The sequence below is a fragment of the Canis lupus genome, chromosome 17 (genome assembly GCF_011100685.1).
Source record: "Canis lupus familiaris isolate Mischka breed German Shepherd chromosome 17, alternate assembly UU_Cfam_GSD_1.0, whole genome shotgun sequence".
NCBI lineage: Eukaryota > Metazoa > Chordata > Mammalia > Carnivora > Canidae > Canis > Canis lupus.
The window spans coordinates 15043425-15057868 of NC_049238.1; the positions used below are offsets into that span (position 1 = coordinate 15043425).

The 14444-nt window shown below is 35.7% G+C and overlaps 1 protein-coding gene and 1 long non-coding RNA gene across 3 annotated transcripts in view; one reads left to right on the forward strand and one right to left on the reverse strand.

Annotated features, from left to right (window-relative positions):
* LOC119877150 overlaps positions 1–14444 on the forward strand; it is a 60625-nt gene that overhangs the window by 32905 nt on the left and 13276 nt on the right. Inside the window, exon 3 of one of the 2 annotated variants that reach the window (XR_005372156.1) lies at positions 9858–9902. The exons of the other annotated variant lie outside the window; for it this stretch is intronic. This is a non-coding gene — a long non-coding RNA (uncharacterized LOC119877150). The remainder of the gene's footprint in view (positions 1–9857; positions 9903–14444) is intronic. 2 annotated transcript variants of the gene reach the window in all.
* The window catches only part of WDR35 (WD repeat domain 35), a 58254-nt gene that overhangs the window by 27185 nt on the left and 16625 nt on the right, over positions 1–14444 (reverse strand). The window contains exons 10-11 of the mRNA XM_038560847.1: positions 12530–12715; positions 6942–7002 (exon numbers count right to left, since the gene is read on the reverse strand). Of these exons, the coding sequence (XP_038416775.1) occupies positions 6942–7002; positions 12530–12715 (247 nt within the window). The remainder of the gene's footprint in view (positions 1–6941; positions 7003–12529; positions 12716–14444) is intronic.

The window sequence follows — 14444 nt, forward strand, 5'->3', positions numbered from 1 at the left end:
CAAAAGATCTGAAAGTCATTTCTCTGACGATATATAAACAGCCACAAGCAAAGGAAAAGATGTTCAATAGCATTAGCCATCAAGCAAATGATGCAAATCAAAACAGCAATGAGCTACTACTTCCCTCCTATTATAATGGCCAGCATCAAAAAGTTAGACAATAATGAGTATTGCCAAGGATGTACACAAATGGTCAGAAAATAAAGTAGTACATCCACTTTGAAAAATAGTTTGGCAGTTTCTCCAAATGTTACATACAGAGTTACCATAGGCCCCATCAACTCCACTCTTAGGTATATACCCAAGAGAAATGAAAACAATGTCACACAAAAGCTCACACACACGTTCAGAACAGCATTGTTCATGACAGCCAAAAAGTGGAAACCGCCCAAATGTCCATTAACGATGAATAGATAAATCAACTCCCACTCCTTCCTCCTGTCTCCACTAGCATTACTGCTTGGTTTGGGCATTTATCCTTCCCTCTGATCTCACATCTTCTATTTCCTCATTAATTTAGAAAAGAAAATTCTCCAAAGTTCCTTTCTAACTTAGGAATATATTCTCCTAACCATATAACTTTTTTTCATGTGTTCTGTTTCTTAAAGAACATTTAATTAAGCTCCTATTACATATTGTTTGATACACAGTCTATCTTTAGGATTACAAAATGGAGGAATAAAGAAGTAAAATAACTTGTCCAAGGTCACAAAACATACTAAACACCATAAAACTAGGCACATATATTCACACAAAATATATAAAAAACAGAAACAAAAAAACCTTCATAAAAGATCATTTTAATACCTATTTTCTAAACTCATGAAGAATCAGAACAGTATAAAATTTATGTTTCATTAAATATTAAGCAAAGTATTCACATGGTTAGAATACAAGAATGCTGTTAATAGCAGCTACCACTTATGGAGTTCTTGCCAGAGTCCAAGTAGATGCTTAAGGCCGACTTAGAAAATGGACAAAGAATTAGAAAACAGACGAGTGATAAAATGTTAATTGAGTATATTAACCAATTTGAGACCAACTTTGAGTCTCAAATCCAAGAATTCCTATATATGCTAAGTAACTTACTATAGTTGAATCGTAAGAAAAAAAATTTTTTCATTAAAATTGTTAAACATTTTTCTATTCAAAACACATACTGATGCTGAACTCTAGAGGGAGCCAGAGCCTTTCCTGTAGGGAACAAGTGGTTGAAAGGCAGTCCTAAAGGACTGGGGAGCGCCTAGTGGGATGAGCGAGCCTGCCAGGCCCAAGCTTTGCTCAGCTTTCTTGGACTCCGTTTTTTCACTGAGTCCTAGTACATTTGTTAAATGTTTAGTAAATTCTAGCATAGATACTCTAATGCTGACTATTCTGCTCGGAGTATGATTTGAAGGAAGCTCACAAAATTTTTAACTATTTTCTAATGAAATATAATTTTTCCTAAGCATATAAAAGCATTCCTCTAACCACTATTTACCTACAACTGTAAATTATATTCATGTTCCTTTCTGATACATCCTAAATAACCACAATAACTAATCGTTAGCCTGATTAATTCAAAATTAAAATGTTTATGGTTCATGGAAAGAGTCAGGCTTTGGGATTCAAGTGACAGGTGCTTGCTTATTAACCTGTGGCCTTATATATATCACTTATTCTCTCTGAACCGCAGTTTATTTACTGTAACTGAATATGATAATAATACCAACCTTATACAGCTGCTTAAAGATTAAAAGAGATAGTAAAAATAAAGCATAGTGTGGTGCCTGGAATAGAATGTTTAATAATCACTTCAAAGCCAATATTTCTTGAATTTAAATATATATGTGTGTATACATACATATATATATATGAGAGGTACATGTAATGATATAGTAATTATAATTACGTAATTATAATACACACACTATATAATTGTATTAATATATAATGAACATACTTCATAGTACCTATTCTCACACACACAACTCTCCATATGGCAAGCATTATTATCCCCATTTAGCAGGTGAAGACACAGAAAGATGCAGGGGTTAAATAACTTGCTAAAGCACACATATGGAAAGTAGAAGGTAGAACACAAGCCCAGTTAATCTGACTCCAGAAGCCATGTCCTTAACCACTATGGCATATAGCTTTTCATTAAGGATTAATAAGTATTAGATGTGGTTACTATTACTGTCTTAACTTTTTATACCTACATAGGTTTTTATAATAAAATCACACACAAACCTACTGGTCAATATAAATGTATCTGAAACATACATTCTTTTGAATCAGTAGGGTAGTAATTTCAGCAAATTCATATAGGTAGATAATTCCATCTACAAAAATTATGCTAGATCTTCATTAAAAGATCTAACCCAATCAGGTGGATTGGTTCTTAGTTTCCTAGAACTAAGCCTCCAAGAAAAAGGTAAGAATGCAAATTTTAACAGAACACTTTAGAAAAAGAACACAACCAGGATAAAAGCACTTCAACTATTCATTATCTGGAAAAAAATTCAAATATTTAGAATTATTATTGGGGAAAAATTATTAAGAAAAAGACAATCTCTTCACCAATGGTGTTGGGAAAATTGAATGGCCACATGCAGAAGAATGAAACTGGACCACTCTTTTATACCATACACAAAAATAAACTCAAAATGGAGGAAAGACCTAAATGTGAGCCAGGAATCCATCAAAATCCTAGAGGAGGGACGCCTAGGTCGCTCAGTAGTTAAGCATCTGCCTTTGGCTCAGGGCGAGATCCTGGGGTCCTGGGATCAAGTCCCGCAGCAGGTTCCTGGTAAGGGGCCTATGTCTCTGCCTCTCTCTGTGTGTCTCTTATGAATAAATAAAATCTTAAAAAAAATAAAAATCCTAGAGGAGAACACAGGCAGCAACCTTTTTGACCTCAGCCACAGCAACTTCTTGCAAGACACATCTATAAAGGCAAGGGAAACAAAAGCAGTAATGAACTACTGGGACTTCATCAAGATAAAAAGCTTCTGGGATCCCTGGGTGGCGCAGCGGTTTGGCACCTGCCTTTGGCCCAGGGCGTGATCCTGGAGACCCGGGATCGAATCCCACGTCGGGCTCCCGGTGCATGGAGCCTGCTTCTCCCTCTGCCTGTGTCTCTGCCTCTCTCTCTCTCTCTGTGTGACTATCATAAATAAATAAAAATTAAAAAAAAAAAAAAGATAAAAAGCTTCTGCACAGCAAAGGAAACAGTCAACAAAACTAAAAGCAACCCTCAGAATGGGAGAAGATATTTGCAAATGACGTATCAGATAGAGGGCTACTATCCAAGATCTATAAAGAAATTATCAAACTCAATACCCAAAAAACAAAAAATCCAGTTAAGAAGTGGGCAGAAAACATGAAAAGACATTTCTCCAAAGAAGACCTACAGATGGCCAACAGACACATGAAAGAATCCTCAGCATCGCTCAGCATCAGGAAAATACAAATCAAAACCACAATGAGATACCACTTTACACCAGTCAGAATGGCTAAAATTAACTCAGGAAACAACAGATATTGACAAGGATACAGAGAAAGGGGAACCCTCTTGCACTGTTGGTGGGCATGTAAACTGGTGCGACCACTCTGGAAAGCAGGGTGGAGGTTCCTCAAAAAGTTAAAAATAGAGCTATCTTACAACTCAGCAATTGCACTACTAGGTATTTATTCAAAGGATACAAACATAGTGATTCGAAGGGGCATATGCATCCCAATGTTTATAGCAACACTGTCCAAAATAGCCAAACTATGGAAAGAGCCCAGATGTCCATTAACAGATGAATGGATATAAAAGATGTGGTAATACATACAGAATATTAGCCATCAGAAAGAATGAAATTTTGCCATTTGCAACGGCATGGATAGAACTAGAAGGTATTAGGCTAAGCAAAGTAAGTCAGTCAGAGAAAGACAAATACCACCTGATTTCATTCCTATGGAATTTAAGAAACAAAATAAATGAACATAGGGGAAGGGAAGGAAAAATAAAATAAGATGAAAACTACGAGGGAGGCAAACCGTAAGAGACACTGAACTCTAAGAAACAAACTGAGGGCTGCCGGAGGGGAGGTGGGGGGTATGGGGTAACTGGGTGATGGGCATTAAGGAGGGCACGTGATGTAATGAGCACTGGGTGTTACATGCAACTGATGAATCACTAAATTCTACCTCTGAAACAAATTTGTAAAAAAGAATTATTCTTCCATTAACTGAACTTTGTAACACTGAGAGGTAGTAGTTACTAGCCAAGCAAGGATGTAAAACAATCTAGGAATTCACATATAAGTAAAACCTGCTTATAACAGTTTAACAGAGACCTGAAATAAATGTCTACATCTCTAATGTTCCCCTACTTTCCTACTCATTCATTTCTCAGCCCCTTAAAGAGCTGGTAAACTGAAATTGCACAGACATGTTTTCATCAAATTGCCTTTCTCTACATTATATAGAGTGCATGTGTTAGAGACCATCATTAGAAAGCCACCGACATGCTCCCACCAAAATAGCTAAAGCACAGGCACCTGGTACTTTCCAGGCACTTTCATGCCTTTGGTCCTCTGCAAATGCTGTTTTCTCTCCTTCAAATGTCACCTGAAGAAATAGTTATCCTTCAAAATTCAGCTGCAATGAAACTGTCTCTAAGTAGGAGAGATGTCCCTGATATTCTTACTCACCAACATCCAGTTACCCAATACCCAGCACAAAACCTAGACAGATGGGGAGCAGTGAGCCAGTGTTCAAAAGAGTAACTGTATTTCATTATTTGTGTAGATATCCTACAGGAAGTTTCATAGTCAATTTCTTTTAGCTCCAGATACTTAGTAAGTACAGTACCTGAAACTGACTGAAGGTTTGTTAAATGTATTATCCTCTATTTTCATGATAGAAAATAAATATTTCCCATACATTCAATAAACATTTGTTATGGGGCAGGCACCATGTTAGGCAAAGGAGATACAGAAATGAATAAGACATAAATCCTTAAGAAGTTCAAAAGCTTGTGGGGAAGATAAACAAGAGAATCAATAATCACGGTGTAGAGTAAAAAGTAGTACTGTGAATAGAAGAGCACCAAAGGTATTTTAAGGGCTCAAAGGAAGAGCATCAAAAAAGGGCACCTACGTCCTCACGTATAGTTCAAGAGTGCCACAAACTAAACTTCTATAATAATGCATAAAGTTCTTTTACAAAGTTTCTATAGAAAAAAAAAGGAAAAAAAAACAAAGTTTCTATAGAGCTTGTCAGGAGGAAGAGTACGTAGCACAACAAAAATTACACTTTCCAGAACAACATCAGTTATATACTTTTTTCATTTTAGCCTCCGGTTCTCATGAAAATTTGGCATACAAAGTGAAAAAAGGAATTTTACAGGATATGTATGAAACAAAAATGTTGAGTCTTTGGCTGGGTTTACTGCAGACCAATGAAAGAACTATTTGTTAAAATTCCAGCCAGTGAGACTGCAAAAAAAAAAAAAAAAAAAAAAAAAAAAAAAAGGTTTCGAGACTCAAAAATACAAATAATCATGCCCTCAAGTATTGGCTATTTTATGAAAGTGAAGGGTTGACATCTGGTATGGGGGGAAAAAAAAAGACTACCTGTGATTAAAATTTGAGGCTAACCTTATCATCATCATTTTACGTTAAAACTTTTGACATCAAAAGAAAAAGCATATAAAGACTGGCAAAATTTACACCGTAAAGACCATTATGTTTCTAACAGAAGATATTCACGTGACAAGAATCTGTAATAATTTTAAGTGAAGCCTTTAAAAGGAACTCTAACATATACATGTATGCACATCTATAAACATATAAGCATACTATGGTAACAATGAATGTAAGACATGAAGTTGAAAAGTTTCACTATAAAAGTGAATTACCAAGACTCTAAACAGCATAAAATCTTTGAAGCCAGTATTTCTCACATTTGCTTGTATCCCCCAAAGAATTTAGCCAAATATACTTAGAAGACAGACACTAACATTTGATTAACTATGAAATCTAAAAAAAAATAAATTATAAAAAACACTCTCAGATTCAAAAAATAATTCAATGGTTTTTTAGCTTTTGAAATCTAATAATTTTTCTAATACTATATCCAAATAAACTACCACACTTTTAAAAAAATATTACTTTTGGAAGTTGCAGTGCAATGGCAACAAAATATTTAGTAATGATTTTTAACAAAAAAATTTAGGAGTAAGATGTGCAATTTTTTACTGGTGACTCATAGCTGTCGGCTAGAGAGAATGGTAAATCTAAAGTAATGTCTTCAGAAAACAAAAAGTCAGGAATTTTTAAAAGCTGTCCCTATTAATAGACTGATTTCATTAGAAAAATCTGGAAAGGGCAAATACACTTTTACAAGCAGCTAAAGTGTTTTTATGGAAGAGAGGTATTTACAAGCAGTTTATTAATAATAGAAGTGGTTTAACAGCAAAATGCTTTCTATAATCCTCAGTTTATTACATGCTAATCATTACGCTGCATACCAATTCCTATACAATTATATTTCCCGTTGAAAGCAAATGATGGGGTGGGAGTGAATGGGTGACGGGCACTGGGGGTTATTCTGTATGTTAGTAAATTGAACACCAATAAAAAAAAATAAAATAAAATAAAATAAAATAAAATAAAAAGAAAGCAAATGATGGCAGTATAGCAGTTGTGAGATTAGTGGGGCGTTTAGATAGAGTAGCCTTATAATTCACTCTATTAAACAAGATACTTCTGACAGTGAAGTGGAGCATTATTGATAATTTTACCACGATAATAGGCATAAACTGGTGCTCGACTTGTCGAACCAGGAAGAACGGTCATCCTTGCTTTAGAGAATACCTTCTTAACTAATAATAATATAGTTAGGTTTTTAAGTTAGTTTTTACATATAAAACTTGACTAAAGACAGAATAGGCATTAACATTTCCTTACCAATATCAATATATTTGGGATCCAAAGGTGTGCCAATAGAATTACAAAGAACTAGCACAAACTGTGAATAAAAAACAAAGAGTTATCAGAACTCCTGCTTCTTTACAATAAAGGAAACAATGCTTAAGATATCATGCTTATCTCTTTAAAGTATCACAACTGGGAAATAACTGATAAAATTGTTAAGTGCAAAGAATATACTCCATAGCATTAAACATAAGGAAACATGAATTAAAATTAAACCAAGGCTGATTCCTCAATATAATGGAATACTGTGGTTTTTAAGAGGCCATCTAAGAAATACAAGTACACTAGCTACTTTTCATTATCTATACTTCTAAAACTCCTGATCACCTGTAACCTCAAAATTCACTTTCATCCTATGATGAGCTATATAAGAACTAATTTAATTTGTTACCGTTGCACCAAATGTTCCCATCTCGTTCTCCTCCTTTGAAGCAATATAAAAATGACATGAGAAATTAAGAAAAAAATCAATTAACTCAGAAAAAACATAATCCAATCTAGTGAAAAATTACTTACAATGCCTACTGGCTAGCACAAACATAATTACCAATAGTTAATATTAGAGAAAACAAGCATAATGCACACTTTACACCATATTATTCTAAAGTGATTTCATTTTTCTTACTGTTAGTCACCTTTTCTATATTTTGTGCTAAAAATACTATTTTACTTAGATGTTCTTCTGATAAGAATAATTATTTTTTTAAAAATAATGATTTTAAATAAACCAATTCTCCATGTACTATTTACATATAGTCTTTTTTCTTTTTTTTTTTTCTTTTTTCTTTTTTCTTTTTTCAGCTTCTCAAGTAAAACTTCTTTAATGTCATAAATATAAACTAAATGAATCTTCATGGGCTATTGATGGGAATGCAAACTGGTACGGCCACTGTGAAAAATAGTATGGAAGTTCCTCAAAAACTTAAAAATAGAACCACCCTATGATCCGGGAATCACACTACTGAGTATTTACCCCAAAAATACAAAAACACTAATTCAAAGGGATACATGCACCCCTATGTTTACCTCAGCATTATTTACAGTAGCTAAACTACGGAAGCAGCCCAAGTCTCTATCCAATAGATGAATTGATAAAGACAATGTGGTATATAGATATATACAATGGAATATTATTCAGCCATAAAAAAGAATGAAGTCTTGTCATTTGCAACAACATGGATGGAGCTAAAGAGTATTATGCTAAGCAACACATAAGTCAGAGAAAGACAAATACCGTATGATCTCATTCATATGTGGAATTTCAGAAACAAAACAAATTAGCAAAGAAAAAAAAAAAGAGAGAGAGACTAACCAAGAAATAGAATCTTAACCATGGAGAACAAACTGATGATTACCAGAGGGGAAGGAGGGTGGGGGAACGGGTGAAATAGATGATGGGGGTTAAGAGTACACTTATCGTAATAAGCACTGAGTCATGCATAGAATTGTTGAATCTCACTATACTGTATACCTGAAACTAATATAACACTGTATATTAATAATGCTGGAATTAAAGTTAAAAATTTAGAGGCTCCTGGGTGGCTCAGTCGGTTGAGCATCTGACTCCTGATTGGGGCTATGGTCATGATCTCAGGGTGCTGAAGTCAAGCCCCACACTGGGCTCCATGCTGAGAGTGGAGTCTCCTTGAGATTCTCTCCTTCTCCCTTTGCCCCTCCCCCCTGCTCACATGTAGGCACACATACTTCTCTCTCCCTAAAAATAAATAAAATCTTTTTTAAAAAATTAAAAAATTAGGGATCCCTGGGTGGCGCAGCGGTTTGGCGCCTGTCTTTGGCCCAGGGGACCCGGGATTGAATCCCACGTCAGGCTCCCAGTGCATGGAGCCTGCTTCTCCCTCTGCCTATGTCTCTGCCTCTCTCTCTCTCTCTCTCTCTGTATGACGATCATAAATAAATTTAAAAAATAATAAAAAATAAAAAATTAATAAAAATAAAAATCAAAAAGTAAAATTAAAATGTTATGAAAAATAGAAAAATGTTTTAAAATTTCTTTAAACTAAATGACAAAAATTATACTGAAATATAATTTACTCTTCCACTACTTAAAATAAGCTGATTTACTGCCACAAAATATATATCACAAGTAACTTGTATTTTCTAATCCACATATAATCTACATGCTCAAGGTTAATGGATGAAGTAGTTCTATAAGATTTCTTATTAAAAATAGAGATTCCGGGCAGCCCCGGTGGCGCATGGTTTAGCGCCGCCTGCAGCCAAGGGCGTGATCCTGGAGACCTGGGATCGAGTCCCACATCAGGCTCCCTGCATGGTGCTTGCTTCTCCCTCTGCCTGTGTCTCTGCCCCTCTCTCTAGCTGTGTCTCTATGAATAAATAAATTTTTAAAAAATAATAATAAAAATAAATAAATAAATAAAAATATAGATTCCCATCTAACTTACCATTTTCTGCTCCCTGAAGCAACCACTTTCAGATCCTTTAACTCAACTTTTTGATATTTACCTCCACAATCCTAAGTAATGTGTTCACGATGGTACTTCTTATTTTATTGTTTCAATCTGGGATATTCTCTACTGACTTCCCACTATCACAGAGAGGTATGTAACTCTCTTTCAGCCCCATTCCCAGCCTCCCATCACACAGGGGGCACACTTCCATCCCTCCAGCTTTCCACTTACAATTTTGTTAGATCAGAATTTTAGGAGTTAATATGGTCATTATGCCCCAGATAAAAGGGTTTTTCGATTAAATAATCCATGTAATCAAAAAATTCATTAAAAAAACATCATTTTAACTACGTAAGAGCTATTCAAAGCTGAGTTATAAGCACACCCCGATTTACTCTCCTTTCAAGCGCATTTTGCTTTCCCTATGGTTGGTAATTGTCTATTTTTTCCCTTTGCTTAGTTCCTCTGTATTCATTACTGCCTCAAGTTCCCAGTTGCCTCCCAGGTATGTATGTCTCCTCTCAAGGGTTCAATCACATTAAGTCTTTTATTAACATCATCTGGAGTTTCCTTTGGAGCCATGTGACTACTGTCATCCGATGGTGCCCGAGGCATGCCGCACCCTGTCAGTTGGTACCCTCTTCACCACTGTTGTTGGGTTATCCAGTTTCTTCCTCTCTCTTGGCCTAGGCCTCATTTTGGTTGGCCATATCCGGAAGTAACTATCTAAGATAAGAAAGCTTGGAAGGTAAATTTTTGGTGACCTTGTACATCTAAAAATGCCTTTCTCCTGCCTTCATTTTATTTTATTTTCTTCACACAACACAGAAAGCTTTATTCATCCTCACTGTTCCAGAGAAAAGCAGGCTCACTTTAGTGTGCTGTCGTCTTGGGCTTCGGCCAGGTGTATCTTATCAACCCATTGCTGTTTGTCCTGCTCCTTTTGCTCCTCAGCTGCTCTTCTTTCCTCTTCTGCCGGAGGCTTCAGGTAACTTGAGCCTGGCTCCATAGGTGACACTGAGAAACAGGCGGAGTAGTGGCCAAGCTTGATGAGCACAGAGACCTACACCAGTGACGCCACCGTGTCCATAACCTTCATGCCGGAAGCAAAATCTGTCTCCTACCTTCATTGTAATTCATAGTTGGCTTATGATAAGGAATTCAACATGAGAAATCACTGTCCCTCAAAATTTCAAAAACAATTCTCCGAAGTATTGCTGTTGAGAAGTTGAATGACTCTATGAAGTCTGTTTTTCGGAAAGCTTATAGGATCTTTTCATCCCTAGTGTTCTAAAATTTCACAGTGATATGCCTCGATGTGGACATATTTTTTACTCACTAAGCTAGGCACTGTCAATCTAGAAACTCAAGGGAAATTTTCTTGAATTTTTTCTTCAGAATTACTCTCCTTCACTTTGCCTGTTCACTGAATTTCCAAGGCTGGGCCTCTGATTTTATCTGTTCACTCCTGTTTCCACTTCCTTGCCTTCTTGTTCCACTTTACAGGAGTTTTTCCTTCATTTTATCTTCTAACTCCTCTACCAAATTTTTCATTGCTGTTATCATTTTTGTAATTCCCAATTATCATTTTGAACTTCCTTTTCTATAGCATCCCTTCCTTCTTTTTTGGATGTAGTATCTCATAATTCTAGAAAGAGAATTTGAAATGATTCTTCTGCATTATTCCTCTCCCTGCATTAGTCTCTGCATCCTCCCAATTCTTTTCCCCTGGTGTTTATTTCTTTGTGTCTGTTAAACGAAATGCTTTTCTCAAATGTCTGACAATCTTTGCCTATCTGCTTCTATTTAAGAGTATGACACTAAGGGGTGCCTGGATGGCTTAGATGGTTAAAGTATCTGCCTTCGGCTCAAGCCCCACATAGTGCTCTCAATTCAGCAGGGAGTCTGCTTTTCCTTCTCGCTTTGCTGTTCCCCCTGCTTGTCTCTATCAAATAAATAAATAAATAAATAAATAAATAAATAAATAAATAAATAAATAAATAAATAAATAAATAATCTTAAAAAAAAAAAGAAAGTAAGACATTGAAAAGCTGTTTGGAATCTATTTGTTTATGGGTGAGCCCCATGACTCTGGTCTTCATAGTAAGGTGACAGGGCAGGGATCTTTCCAGGGGGACTCCTCAGGAGTAACTTTAAGAGGTCTTTTCTCTTGAATTAGTCAGATTATCTAAATAGGACTCTTTACATGCCTTTTTTTTTTTTTTTTCTCCTTTTTGCATAAGCCCTGGTACTTCCAAATTGTTTTTCCATTTGATTCTTTCTCCTACCAGGTACCATTAAGTCCTGTGTCTCTTTGGGATTCTGGGATAAAAACTGGTTAATTCTTTGCCTTCTCCATTGATGACTTAGGATTCAGCTTTCTTAGGTCTGCTAAGGTAATTACCACTAATCCACCTTCTCTTTAACCTCTGAAAGTATGCTGCCATTTCCTCTCCCTTTCTGGTCCCTATGGGCTTATGAGTTTTTTTTTTTTAAATACCTTTACTGTTGTTTTAGTGAGTTTTAGGAGAGAACAGAGCCAAAGGTGGCTGTTCAGATGGCCACCTTAAACTAAAAACTCTTTATTTTTAATAAGATAAAATAATTTATAAACTGGCCAAGGACAATGGTAAGCCTTTTTTGAAAAATTTATGATTCTGCAAATATTTAAATTGTTACCATACTTTTTTAAAAGGTATTATTTACATTATTTATTTTCTACTCTGAGACATTGATTTTTAAAGCAATGTAACTCCAAGTAAAAGTATATTTCTCCACATCAAAGCTACCCCAGGTGTTATAATGGTTATCGTTACATAATTTCTTGAGATGTCTGGATATTCATTTTTTCTGCAGAATTTTAACTTAGCAAAGGATTATCACATTTTAAATATATTTCAGAGGCAAAAAGCTACTGTATTCAGCCACTCAATATGAAATGCTAATGGATTAGCTGATTGGAGAAAAAAGTACAGGATAAAGAACCAATGGAGTCACATAATTTTCCAAAACAGAGGTCTAGACAAGCATGGCCAGTAGACCCAATACTCTGTGGTACCTACCTGTACAGAAGCTATGCTTGAGAAGGTAAAAGTTAACCCATCTCAGCTTTAACATATAAAGAACACCTACCTGAGGATGATTTTCATCAGCTTTTGTAGCCAAAATGCAGAAATCTCCACAGGTAGTAATAGAAAGGAGACTCTTCACATATTTCACATATTTCTCATTGTTTTTTGTATCCCAAAAGATAACACAATACTCTGGACGATCAGGTCGGGTATAAGCATAAACTACAGTATTTGAACAATAGCCCCACTAGGAAGAAAGGAAGATGCAAAGAACAGGAGGGAAGAAGAGAGGGAGAGAGAGAGAAAGAGACAATATTTAACACGGGGAAAGAAAAATCTTACTGTATACCATAAATATGTGGTTTTTGGGTGCTGACAAAATATCTTCTTCAGGAATATAAGACAGAACATTATACAAGACAATACAAGACAGAATATAGGACTGAACATTCAGCCTACTACCTTCTCTCACTAAAATAACCAAAAAAATCTAATATTAATAATACAGTTGTCAAACAAAGAATGTACTGCAAAGATCAATTTAGTTTAACTTTCCTTATTTTCATTTATGAGATTTAAGCTTCAGTGGTAAAAATGTCAGTCATTAACAGCAGCATGGGGGACAGCAGGATGACTGGTCCCTAGAAAGTTTAAATCCTAGGCCCCCAAGCCAAAATTCAAAAACAGATTCTTTGCTTTTTCTCCCATCCACATTTTCTACATTTGTTTTCACCAGAGTAACACATGCACATAGCTTAGAGTTAAATAATTCTATATGGCTTATTTAAAACAAATATAAAATGCAGACCCCACTGACTAATTTCCTCCCAGGGAGAGCCATGAACAACTCTGAGCTTCGACTATTTTGTTATTTACCTCCGTATCACATATGTATTGATTGTGGAACTTAGAGAACTTAATGGAACTTTTTTCTCTGGGGCTAACTCTCCCAATATATTCATATGTAATTGTGAATAAATCAATATTCGGAATTGATATTATCATGACTGAGTTTATTATTCAAAACTAAGGCATATTTCCTTTTATACTATGAGTACCTTCTAAAATAAATTTTTACTTTAAAATAGTTTTAGATTTATACAAAGTTCCAATGACAGGGATGCCCAGGTGGCTTAATCAGTTAAGCCTCTGACTATGTCAGCTCAGGTAGTGACCTCAGGGTTGTGAGATTGAGCCCCGTGTTGGGCTCCACGCTGAGCATGGAGACTGCTTAAGATTCTCTCTCCCCCTCTCCCTATGTATCCCCACATCCCTGCTTCTGCATGTGCTCTCTCTAAAAAAAATTTAAAAAGACAAAAGTTACGAAGATAAGAGACAGTTCCCTATACTCCTCTCCCATTTTCCCCTATTATTAACATCTTACACTACCATGGTACATTTGTCACAACTAAGAAACCAGGACTGATCCAGTCTTATTAACTAAACTCCACACTGTGTTTGGATTTCATTAGTTTTTCCCTATTGTCTTTTTTCTCTCCCAGAATCCTATTTGGGATGCATTATATTTAGTAGTCATATCTCCTCAGACTCCACTGGAATGTGATAACTTTTAGTCTTTCCTTATTTTTAATGACCTAAATGGTTTTAAGGAGCCCTGGTCAGATTAGGTATTTTGTGGAATGTCCTTCAATTTGTCTGATGTTTTTCTCCTGCTCAGATTAGGATTATCAGTTTTCAGGGAGACCACCACAGAAGTGAAGCGCTCTTCTCATGCACCGCATGAGGGGGTACATGATATCTGTATGATACCACTGATGATGCCAGCCTTGATCACCTGGACAAGGTGGTATCTGCTAGGTCTCTCCACTATAAAGTGACTTTCTTTTTCCCCTTTTCTGCTCTTCAGAAGTGAGTCACTAAATGCAACTCCCATTCAAGTGAGGGAAGCAGAGTATCAGCTGGGGTAGTAGTATTGAAGTAATTCGAATACTTCTGTAAGGAATATTGGTCTCTTC